The following is a 12,199-nucleotide window of genomic DNA, read 5'->3' on the forward strand; positions in this document are numbered from 1 at the left end:
CTGTGATTTCTAATCGTTGTCCTGTTCTTCCAGCCTGAAGGTGTACTGATTAAATCTCCAACAATTCTAACTCTGGACCCCATCAAGAATGGTACAGGTGAGTGTACCAATTATTCAGCTACACTGTAACCTACTTTAATTTAGTCCTATTCTGTTTTTATCCCTTGACTTATTCCCCACACTTGTTTCTCCCTTTAGATGGTAGACAAGTAGAAATTATCAACAGTGGAATTCAAAGGAAAGATTTGGTGCCAAACACACCTACGAGCACACAGATATCTGTGACAGGTGAGGTGTGATATGATATTATGTTTGGACATGCTATGTGATAGTGCCTGGACAATGAATTCTGCATTGGTGTAGATTTAATATTGCTCTATTGATGTAGATAAATACTTTCTGACATGATTTGAATGAAATGTTTTTTTTGTTTTTTGTGCATGCAGGGAGGGAACAGATAGGTGCAGTGGTGGAGGATGCCATTAGTGGGCAATCGATGGGTAGTATGATCTACCAGCCATCAGGCTGTGGAGAGCAGAACATGATCCACATGACCATGCCTGTCATTGCGACCTTGTATTTGGACAAAACTAACCAATGGGAAACTGTGGGTTTTAAAAGACGGGAGGAAGCCCTCAAGCACATCAGTTATGGTAGGTTCACAAAGATGCATTTGTTCACATATTCATAAAATTTTGCCGATGCCCGTATGTGTGTGATTGTAAAATCTCTTACCTGGCTGAAGTGCAAAACTCAAATCTGGCAGTGTGGTGGACAACATGCTACCCCTGCCCCACGGATCCAAGCTACAGCAGGGACTGTGAATAACTGAACTGAATGCAGCACACACATACACACACAGGCAACCATTAGGCCAGGAATTTTAGACCACGCTCAGATGCTAATCCTAAAACTATCCTAAAACTATCTGAACTACTATACCTAACTAAATATAAACTGTATAACTGATCACATATAATGTTATTATCATTATTGTATTCAATAAGTTGACAGAACACTACAATAGGTGAAGGGCAGTAGATTTTGTGTACACTCACTCACACTCACTTTCCTGACTTCTAATCACTGACTAATGGATACCTGTTAGTATTGATGGTCATCATCAAAGGCAAACTCAGTGTAGACGGATGGAATTTCTTGTGGGATCAGTGCTGCAGCAGCAAAAACGAGAATTCATATTGTAGCTGCAGCAGTTCAGAGAGGTAAGATTTTACAATAGGTGAGGTGATGCAAGAGGTCTAACAGCTCAGACCCGCTTGTTGGATTGTCACTGCAAGTGCCAAAAAGACAAATATTAGCAAAAATTTGTGTCATCAGAAGAATTTGCATATGTCAAAAGAAAAGATTTATCAGCATTTCTTAAATTACCATGATGAATGAGATGAATGTCAGTCAGAAAAAGGCTGTTTTGTTCATGTTACCAGGCTATCAAAGGGAGCTTGTCTACCGTAAAACTGATGGATCTTTTGCTGCATTTCCCCACCGTCAAGCTAGCAGCTGGTGAGGCTTACAAACATCTATGAACTGGAACTATGTAAGGATGGGTGTATTTAATGAGCAAATGAAACTAAACATATACCCCTTCTGCCATAGGTTGACAGCTTATGTTGCCAAGGTGTTTGCTATGGCCTACACCCTGGTGGCAGTGGACAAGAATGTGATCTGTGGTGCAGTCAAGTATGTGGTTCTCAATGGACAACAACCTGATGGCATGTTCAAGGAGGATGGAACTGTGATTCACGGAGAGATGATGGTACCCTGATCAACATCAGTCTTAAGCTAAATTATTAAAAATAAAATAATGGAGATTAAAATCACAACCTCGTACACATTATTTATTTTATTTTTTGTTTGTGTGTGTGAACAGGGTGATACACGTGGTGGCATTGACTCAGATGCCTCCATGACGGCCTTCTGCCTGATTGCCTTGCAAGAGACACGCACACTGTGTTCTGACACTGTTAATGTAAGTATCTCAATTTTTCCTTTCGCCTCAGAGGTTGGGCAAAGGTTTTGAGGCATTTTGTGGTGTATATAAACTTGGAATGGAAAAACCACTGCACACTAGGGGCCGGATCTACTAAGATCCCAGATAGCGGGCGCTAAATTGCGTGCTTGTGTGTGTTATTACACAATAGGGCACTAAAGAAGTCGAAACCAACTTCCCACAAACGACTGTCACTCTAACGACTGTCGTTGGCACATGGAGCACAAAGATTTCCAGTGACATCATCGGTCTTGTGAAAGCCCTCACACAGTACGTTTACATGACACTTGAAAAAAACGAATTATTGCCTTAATCCGACTATAACTGGACAACTGAGTGCATGTAAACGCCTTAGTCCGACTAAACTCCGATTAAGACACCCAGATAATGCGATTGGAATTAGATTTTCTCCGTCATGTATACACCTTAGTTGGACTGAAGCTGGACAATGCATGTGCACATGCTCCACAACAGTAGAGACGGCACCAAGTGGAGCAGAGAAGCCGCCTGAACCCGGCAAAGTAAAGAAAAAAAAACAACGTCAGCGCTGATTCAATGCATTTCACACAGCGCCACCAGCAAGAGTGTTTTATTAAAAAGAAAAAAAAGAGAGAGAGGGGGAAAAAGGAAGCCTGTATCCTATTCTCAGTGTGAATCCGGCCCAGACTGGCGCGTCTGGTCGGGAACTGTAGTTGAGATTTTATTATTAATCTTAGCTACTAAGTTGTTTATATTGAGTTTTTTAGGAGGTGTCAGAAAGGTCAACAGGACAGGTGGCGTATTAACCTGCTGAAACAACGGGTGACGCTGCATGAGGGGGCGGACCCCGTCAGCTATTCGATTTTCTCAGTTGCATGTAAATTGAGACAAGGACAGAAGTCCGACTAGATGCCACAATCGAATTTTGAGCATAGCTCGATTAAGCTCTGCATGTAAACGTACTGACAGTACGTAGTACAGTACTGTAGTTCTGTAGTTCTGTGTTGTTGTTTTTTTGTTTTTTTTCCATGTTTCATATCAAACTATTCTGGCAAAGGATAGCCTACTTAATCCACTATCTGTTACTTCCCCCATGCCTTTGATTTACCTGTCCCAGTCACATCACTACTAACAGAAGAGAATTTAAAAAAAAATCTGGACTCCTCTTCACCCAAAATGACTTTGATGGTGCTCACGGTCTCCTTATATGGTGTTATTCATGGGTGGAGATCATGATCTTACACATATGGACTTTTATGTGCAAATCTACACACAGATTTACTAACGTTTCATGAATGAGACCCAGTGAGCGTGTCAACGTGACTCTTGCACAATACTTTGTATTAGAGCTACTGTATGTTTACAAACATGTCCACTTTCTTGAAGTAAACAAACCCCTCGGTGTACAGTATGTTTGAATAGTCATCTGATGTTGTATGTGAAAAAGAATGGTGGTTTTGTGGGATGTAAACAGCCTATGATCGATCCGGTCCCATTATACGCTGCTGTGGCGATGTGGGGACAGACAGAACTACTGCGTAACAGATCATCAGATTCAGATTCATTCTTTTAGACCTAAAATATTAGGAAACAATAGCCCCAGGTTGAATTTGCCTGGAATTGTCCTTTAGGTGTGTTAGTGGTATTGTGAAATAAAAACTATATTGTAAAAAAAAAGTGACCACTTTTCTCAAGTTCTACAGTGTTGCTTGGAATTAATTTAGCCAGTGTGAACTTGTGATTGTTGGTGTGTTTATGTTTGCATTGGAATCCCTTCTCTCTATCTGTTTCACTGATTCTTCCGTCATTTTCATCTTCCCCTCTCCAGAGTCTGCAAGGAGGTATAGACAAAGCAGTAGCCTTCCTGGAGAAGCGTTTGCCCAAACTCACCAATCCATATGCTGTTGCCATAGCATCATATGCCCTGGCCAATGAAGAGAAATTAAACAAAGAGATCCTCTACAATTTTGTTGACTCAGGTACCGTTGCACAATAGTATTTTTTTTAATTTTGGGGGGCTTTTTTGCCTTTAATGGACAGGATGGGGGGCACACAGGATAGGGCCGCTCAACGCATAACACATCCACTTTATGATTGATATGATAAAATTGTAGCCAAAGATATAAAGATATTTTTAAGTATTTCAACCGCAAAATGTCCCAGTCAGTAGTATCAATATGTTAGTAACCAAAGTTTCTTGGCAGTTTATTTGTAAGTTATGTTAAAAACAAAACATCTGATTTCTTCATTGTGATAAAACTGTAAAATCTGTGTCAGCCTTGAACAATCCGTTATCAGTGATGTGTGCAAGCCTGTATGTCATACTCTTTTAACACTGTATTGTTTTTAGTATTATTTTTAGTAATATGAGTCACTGATATTTTTCACAGGTTCTGCCTTGTTATAGAAATGTATTTGTGTGTGTTTTCAATAGATTTGACTCACTGGCGTGTACCTAAAGGACATGTTTACACAATGGAGGCCACAGGTTATGCTCTTCTTGCACTGGTCAGAGCCAAGGTAAGCATGTCCCTTCTACCAGCATGTTACCAGCATGTTACCCACTACAAAAACTCACAATGAGGTCATTGTCTTTGCCACCTCACTTGGTGGGAAAAGGGTTTATGAGGACGAAACAAAAATCAGTGAAATGTGTTATACTAAATGTCCATATTTTTCCAACTGTTTACCTCATTCACCAAACATCATAAACCCTTTAAATGTCTGTTGGCCACCCACCAGAGCACCTCATAATTATTAGCATTTTCTTTCTCTCAATTATCATTTATTGTATTGTGGAAAGAAAACGTAGCTTCAGAGAAAACCAATGGCAGTGTAAATCATTCAAAAAATGTTATTGTACTGTATGTGCATTAATAGCAGTCTGTATTACAGTAATACAAATAACTAAGACAAGGTCAAACCCAGTATATGGCTGGAGTGTGTATGGTTGATAGGCTGCAGTAACTGGAGTAGTTGAACAGTTGTGAAACCACTGTAAACATCTGACATTGTGTCATATTTGCATAATGTCTGGTGTCAGTCAATTTCTGTCTGGTCTGTTTACCTCTGTGCTCTGAGATACAGCCAGTCTACATTTTGCATTGACACTTACAAGAAAGCTCTTACATTTTCCTTTGTTTCTGTTCAGAACAAGTTTCAAATAGTGACCGAAACCTGGCCCATATGTTAAGCAGCACTCACTAACAAGCTTGCTTATAGGGTGCCACTTTTTAAGAAAGTAGTTGAAGGTAAATTTCTACGGAAGCATATTGCATTCACTTGAATACAAAAAAAAAAGTCCGGTTTTTCTGAGTAATTAATTTTTTTGTTTTGTTTTTCGAGGTAATTATTTCTGTTTTTCTGTTTAATTTATTTTTTGGTTTGTTCTTTTGAATAATTTTTTCTGTTTTTCTGACAAATTTTTTCTGTTTATCGTGGTAATATTTTTCCTCCTGTTTTTCGGGGTAATTTTTTCTGACCTAACGAGATTTAAAAAAAAATTTTTTTATTCAAACTCCACTAATTTTCCAGACTGACGGCTTGAACACAAGCATCAACAAACTTTCCCGGGGCAAGCTACACACGACACATCAGGGAGCACCTTCAAAATAAAAGTACTACTCATAACACAATGAGTAAAGGCGCTTTCTTTTACATTGCTACATCCGTGGATATGCTCCACAAAAAATACAGTCTTATTTTCACTGTGTTCCAAGTAAATTCAGATTTATATTGAAATGAAACTACCTGTTATTACAGAACACCTCATCAGAGAGTGTCACTCAGAACAGTCCGATGTAGCACCTTTATTTTGAAATCAGTCCTTACGTTACTTACAGGTGGGAGCTTCTCACAGGATTTTGAAATCTTGAAGCTAAGTCAGAAAAAAATTATCTTGAAAAACAGAAAAAATTATTCAAAAAAACAAACCAAAAAATAAATTACCCAGAAAAACAGAAATAATTACCTCGAAAAACAGACCAAAAAAATTAATTACTCAGAGAAAACAGACTTTTTTTTTTTATTCAAGTGAATGCAATACACTTCCATAAAAGTCACTATACAGTATGTGCTTATTCCTGTGCTCAGTCAGCCAGTTTGTCACAGTAGTTCCCCCCTTTTACTTTCTAATTTTCTTATGTTTTTTTTCTTTGTGCTGTTTTTAAATGAGCTTTATAGATGAATAATTTGATTTGACTCATTATTGCAGTCCACTTCCAATGCATGCACAAGTTAACCACTGTCAGTTCACCCCTTCTCTGTTACTAAAGGACTTTGAACACGCCAGACCTGTGGTGAGATGGCTCAACAAACAGCAGAGGGTGGGCAGAGGCTATGGATCAACTCAGGTAATATCTAGCTGTCTTTAATGCATCTGTGCTATTTATCTTTCTTTTTTTGTTCTATGATCTGGGATTATGACCTTATTAGTTTCATGCTCTCTTTCTCCCCAGGCAACTATAATAGTGTACCAGGCTGTAGCCGAGTACTGGGCCAGTGCCAAAGAACCAGAGTATAATCTGAATGTGGACATCTTGGTGCAGGGCAGGTCAAAACCTGACTCCTACAACTTCAACAGTGAAAACCATTATGCCACAAGAACTTCTAAAGTGAGATCACACACACAACCACACACACAGTGACTCATTAATATCAGCAGTAAATCAAAGTCAATCAAATTGTTCTCTTCATATTTGTGTGTGTGTGTTTGTGTGTACATATTTTTTAAATGTCTACAGATCAGTGATATAAACCAGAATGTAACAGTGACTGCCACAGGCACAGGAGAAGCAACAGTTACGGTACATATAATGTGTTTTTGTTCTTTGCTTCGTTGTCTGTTTTGTATTGATGTGCCCCTTTTGAGACCAAAGATTTTCTCTTTTAACTTTGTCTATTACGATGAATCCATCCCATATCTTCTCAGTGCATGTAATATTAAAGTGCACTTTTTTCTTCTGTGAAATAGTTGGTGTCACTGTATTATGCTATACCTAAGGAGAAGGAGAGTGACTGCCAGAAGTTCAATCTGTCAGTGCAGCTCATCCCAGGTAATTTGATCCCCCCTCTCTCCCACTGTTTATTGTGTGTGAGCTGTCATGTTTGTTTAGATGTATATCTGTCAGTATTTATCCATTTTGCTTGTCTAGCTTTTACATTATTTAGAAATGTTGTGTTTTCTGCTCTTCATCATTGTGACAAGTATTTTTTCTTTAATTGAAGAAATATTTAATCATCTGATGTTTTGCTTCTCCAGAGAAAGAGAACGAAGAGGAGAAAGTTTACCGACTGAAAATAGAATATTTGTGAGTACGATAAAGAATACTTACAAATGTTACAAAAATATGTCATTTTCTAACCAGCTACAGCCCCCCCCCCCCCCCCCCCATTGCTTCATATCTTAGTAACTGTTACTCATTTTGTTTAAATTGCTCCATGAAATTGTACATTGCCCATGTTCTGCATAGTTACAAGGACGAGGAGAGAGATGCTGGTATGGCAATCTTGGATATTGGCTTGCTAACTGGCTACACTGTCAACACAAATGATCTGAACAGAGTAAGAGCTTTTACAGATACAACCATACCCACATTGAGTGCAGTGGTCAAAGTCAAACAAGATGATTTATGATTTTGAAAGTTGTCTGACAATTTGTGATTGTATGTTTGTGGGTAGTTGGCAAAAGGACCTTCCCGCACCATTTCAAGATATGAGATGGACAAAGCCCTGTCAGACAGAGGGTCACTGATAATCTACCTGAAAAGTGTAAGACATCAGGGTTTCTCTCAGTCATCAGTTTTTCTCTTTGACTTGCCATTCCTCTATTTATCTGTGCCCCTCTTTGCTTTACATCTCCTCAGGTTTCTCACACACAAACAGAAGAGGTCGCCTTTAGAATTCACCAGACCTTGAAAGTCGGAGTCTTACAACCAGCGGCCGTGTCTATCTATGAATATTATGAACGTATGTCGTAAATATTATGCTGCCTCAATGTTTTCAAGATTATTTTCTTTGCTGCAAATGCATGTACATTACTTTTTGTTGCAGAGAAACATTGTGTAAAATTCTACCATCCTGAGAGGAGAGCTGGACATCTAATGAGACTCTGTAGAAATGAAGAATGCACATGTGCTGAAGGTAAACAAGATGATAACTGTTTGAAGACATAAACTGCCTACCTACAAATTGGATGATTATTGGATTATTGCCCTCATGAGTCAGAGTCAGAGAGTCATTTTATTTGCCATTTGTGGAAGGAGACCACATTGGAAAAGGGTTTGCGAGAGCTAAAAAAAAACACTTAAGACAATAGAACAATGGACAACCAATAAGCAGATAAATAAACAATCAATAAACAGATACAATAGATAAAATAGAAATGGACAATTTGCCCCCCATGGATAGGCTGATGGTCACATAGATTGCATATTACATAACATTGATCCCTTGTCATTCCACATTGTCTATTAACTTCAGTTAGTATTGCACAACAATAAATGTGAGTGCCTTGACTGAGAGAGTGTTAAACATGATTACTGTAGAGGAGAAGGTCAAGGAATTTGGCAAATCACCAGATCATAACATTATCATCAGATCTTTGTCAGAGGCTAGGAATTTTGAGTGTCCTGAAAGCGTCTATAAATAAAATGTATTAACATGCACCAACAGGTGCCTGTTGGATCAAAGCAGAGCAAAAAAAAAAGAAAAGAAAAACACCAGCATACTTCATACAGCTGCACTCACCAATCAACCCGTCCACATAGGTACGCATGTTCTCAATGAATTTGCTCATTTCTTTGTGCTTATATTTCCAGAGAATTGCAGTATGCAGAAGAAAGCAAACGTCGACAACGGTCAGCGAATAGCAAAATCTTGTGAGAGCACCCCGACCAGCAAAATTGATTATGGTAAGACTTAGTGTTATTTATGTCTTTATCTTAAAATTTGTCTTTTGTGGATGTAAATATTTTTGTAAAGAGATTGAGGGAATGTGGAGTAACTATCCTTAACTTCTATGTCCTCAGTTTACAAAGTGAGCGTGGAAAACTACACAAATGGTGTTTCCACTGACTTTTACACAATGCTGGTACTGGAATCCATTAAAGAAGGTGGGTGTGTGTATCACCTCTTAAATGATACGGTTTGAACTATCCAAAATCTCCAGGTGATTCTATCTATCTATCTATCTATCTATCTATCTATCTATCTATCTATCTATCTATCTATCTATCTATCTATCTATCTATCTATCTATCTATCTATCCATCTATCATCTTCTGAGTGGGGTTTCTTGGCACCCAGGAATGGTCAAAATTGGACCTTTAGAGAAAATGTTACATATTTTAGGAAGCACATTTATTTTATTTTTATTTGTCATATGCTACTTTTCCTTTGAGCTGTGCATTTCATCCTTAAGCACCTTCTCTCTCTACTGCTGTATTTTAGGTAACCTTGATGTTGGACCTCGACTTAAATCACGCATATTCCTGGGTTATCCACATTGCAAGGAAGCATTAGACCTGAGAGTAGGCAACACCTACCTTATCATGGGCACATCCAAAGATATTTACAGAGACACGGAAATGAAAACGTAAGTGCTTTTTTAAGTAGATAAGTGTGGATTGTGTGCAGCTCCCTGACAATGGGTCATATTCATGAAAAGTTAGTAAATCTGTGAGTAGATTTGCACATAAAAACCCATGGTACTAAAAAGCCTACTCCGAATCATAAACTCTGCGGGCAACTCATATTTAATCATAAGCACATGTGTATTATCATGAATACCAATCAATCGTAATTGACAATGTGCTCCCGATAATCAGCAATTAGCATAGCATACATCCCCGTCCATGAACAGCTAATGACTACGATAAGGAGGTAGGTACATTTATGATAATAATGAAAGTTTTTATGGTTAATATACTGTATTGCAGTAGCGCAAAAACCCTGCTTTACTTCCACTTGCTGTTGCACACAATCGAGGTACTCTGGCATTACTGTAATTTGGTCATGCTAGTGAGTATAACAGGTGCTAATGGATGGCTGGGATATGCCGGACATGTCAGCAAACCTCAGCTGGAAAGTCCCTGTGGCCAAAAACCCAAGCACAGAGTGCACTTGTAAATGGGCGGGGGTGGCATGGTTGCTTTTTGTTAGCCTGATCAGATTAGGCTCCAAAATGTTGCATTAATGCAACAGAAATAGTTTTGGTAGTATGAAACAACTAATCAACAATTCATCACTCTCAGCCAACATATCTGTCAAATCCCTTAAATTTCTCTCTATCCAAATTGCACATTGCACCAAGTGCAAGTCATGCAAAACAACTCTGTCTCGTAACGATTATTATCTCATAGCGTGGTGAATGTGCAGGTCACAACTTGTCCACCAGAGCGTTTTGGAGTTGTTGGATTGTGTATTTGATTATGGCAATGGGCCAATTTGCCAAAATGTTGAACTATCCCTTTATAATTAAGTCTCTGTACTAACATACAAAATATAGAAAAAATAATATAAAATGTCATGTCTACAGTTAGGTCTGAAGTTTTTGAAAAGATTTGACGCAGTAAAATAGATATTTTACTGGATCACTCGGGTGGAGTGGGTGCTTGTGTGTGCTCGCTGTGACTCTCGGTCTCTGATGCTGCGTTAGCTTGCGTTACCTAGCGTTACCTAGCGTTACCTTAGCTCACCATCATGCCCTGCCCTGACCTGTCCAGTCCATAGACATATAGACATAAAAATATTTATATGTCTATGGTCCAGTCCTCTTCATGGAGCGTGTTAGATTACGTGTCAGATGCTAGAGGGCGCCAAGTGCTTTGTTTTTCACAGTGTCACAGTGTGCTTTGTCTTTCTTTCAATTCAATGAAACTTTATTGATCGCTAAAATGTTATGGGAACTGTGTGCCGTTTGGTTAACGGAAAAGGAGTTACTGAATTAAAAAAAAGAAGAAGTTACATTATTAGTTACTGAATAAAGTAACAGTGTTACGTAACGGCGTTACTAATAATGCATTACTACCCAACACTGCTATTGAGTCAATTTAAATAGCTAATTCACATTTTGGATAAACCTATCCTATCTGGATCTTAAACCCGCTTTGACAGCTAATTTAGCTAAATGTGTTATATTTTAAATATTTTGTCATGTTTAGATCACGTGTTTCATCTGTGTAATGTGTACAAAACAGAGCGCAATACAGATTAAAATTGTAATTTCCAATAATCACAAACAATATTTATGTGCATTCGTAAATTTACGAGAAACTACACGCAGTAAGGAGCAGGTCTAGATTCGGTTAGTAGCTACAAAAAGATCTGACCAATTAAAATACTGGTGAATGCTAAGATTTACATTAATTTCCTTCTGCAAACAGTTTACTCAGTCATTCTGCCCACTTTTCATGAAAGAGACCCACTGTCTCTATGAAAACATGTTTACTGTTTCACTGCTTTCTTTTGCTGAATGAAGTTTGCTTTTCTTATAAGCTATCTATTGTGTACTTTAGTAAGTGTGTCATTTCTATTGACAGAGTCATCATTTTTGGTGGGAGGGAGGAACTGGTGCTTGTTCTTGTTCATGTCTGGCATGTATATTCATATCTAGCATGCATGTTTCACTTTGCTTTCCTCAGGTTTCAGTATGTGCTTGGTGAGAGAACTTGGGTTGAATACTGGCCCACAGATGCAGAGTGTCAGAATGAGGAACACAGAGATACCTGTTTGGGGATGCAGCAGATGGTCCAGGTGTACCAAATCAAAGGATGCAATGAGTAACAAAGCTCAAGGAAATACGATTTATTTTACAAATACAACTTCCACACAAAAGTTACAATGTTACATTGTGTTGATTAAAATGTAATAGTCAGAATCAATTTGTCTGTGTTTTCTATCCAAACTCATTTTAGCTAGACAAGAACTGTTTGGCTACTGTATAATAGTTATAGAATCATAAGGACCCACGATGACACAGGTGTCACACAGCCTTCGAGTGTCCTGGAAAGCCCCTTACACATGTTTATGTTTAACTTTTAAATCATGAATTCCCTAAGTGACATCTACTCAACATCCTGGTGCAGTCACATGACTCTCTGTGAGTCTGTCTATCCATGACAACATTTCCAAGATGGTGGCCAGCATACAGTAGGTGGCACATTTCACAGAGGCAGCTAATTTAAAAAAGCTTGCTTTCTGTCAATAAAATAT

The 12,199-nt window shown here is 38.4% G+C and overlaps 1 protein-coding gene across 1 annotated transcript in view; it reads left to right on the forward strand.

The window, feature by feature from the left end:
• Positions 1-11,864, forward strand: part of LOC310992298 (complement C3-like) — a 28,555-nt gene extending 16,691 nt beyond the window's left edge. The window contains exons 23-43 of the mRNA XM_083980312.1: positions 34-97; positions 199-288; positions 447-653; positions 1,446-1,521; positions 1,615-1,774; positions 1,889-1,987; positions 3,816-3,966; positions 4,422-4,507; positions 6,262-6,339; positions 6,445-6,600; positions 6,730-6,792; positions 6,960-7,041; positions 7,248-7,296; positions 7,459-7,549; positions 7,667-7,756; positions 7,852-7,954; positions 8,039-8,128; positions 8,806-8,898; positions 9,016-9,099; positions 9,437-9,581; positions 11,629-11,864. Coding sequence (XP_083836438.1) covers positions 34-97; positions 199-288; positions 447-653; positions 1,446-1,521; positions 1,615-1,774; positions 1,889-1,987; positions 3,816-3,966; positions 4,422-4,507; positions 6,262-6,339; positions 6,445-6,600; positions 6,730-6,792; positions 6,960-7,041; positions 7,248-7,296; positions 7,459-7,549; positions 7,667-7,756; positions 7,852-7,954; positions 8,039-8,128; positions 8,806-8,898; positions 9,016-9,099; positions 9,437-9,581; positions 11,629-11,770 — 2,199 coding nt within the window. The 3' untranslated portion in view covers positions 11,771-11,864. The remainder of the gene's footprint in view (positions 1-33; positions 98-198; positions 289-446; positions 654-1,445; positions 1,522-1,614; positions 1,775-1,888; positions 1,988-3,815; positions 3,967-4,421; positions 4,508-6,261; positions 6,340-6,444; positions 6,601-6,729; positions 6,793-6,959; positions 7,042-7,247; positions 7,297-7,458; positions 7,550-7,666; positions 7,757-7,851; positions 7,955-8,038; positions 8,129-8,805; positions 8,899-9,015; positions 9,100-9,436; positions 9,582-11,628) is intronic.
• The last annotated feature ends 335 nt before the right edge of the window (positions 11,865-12,199 follow it).

This window comes from Trachurus trachurus (genome assembly GCF_905171665.1).
Source record: "Trachurus trachurus genome assembly, chromosome: 1".
Taxonomy (NCBI): domain Eukaryota; kingdom Metazoa; phylum Chordata; class Actinopteri; order Carangiformes; family Carangidae; genus Trachurus; species Trachurus trachurus.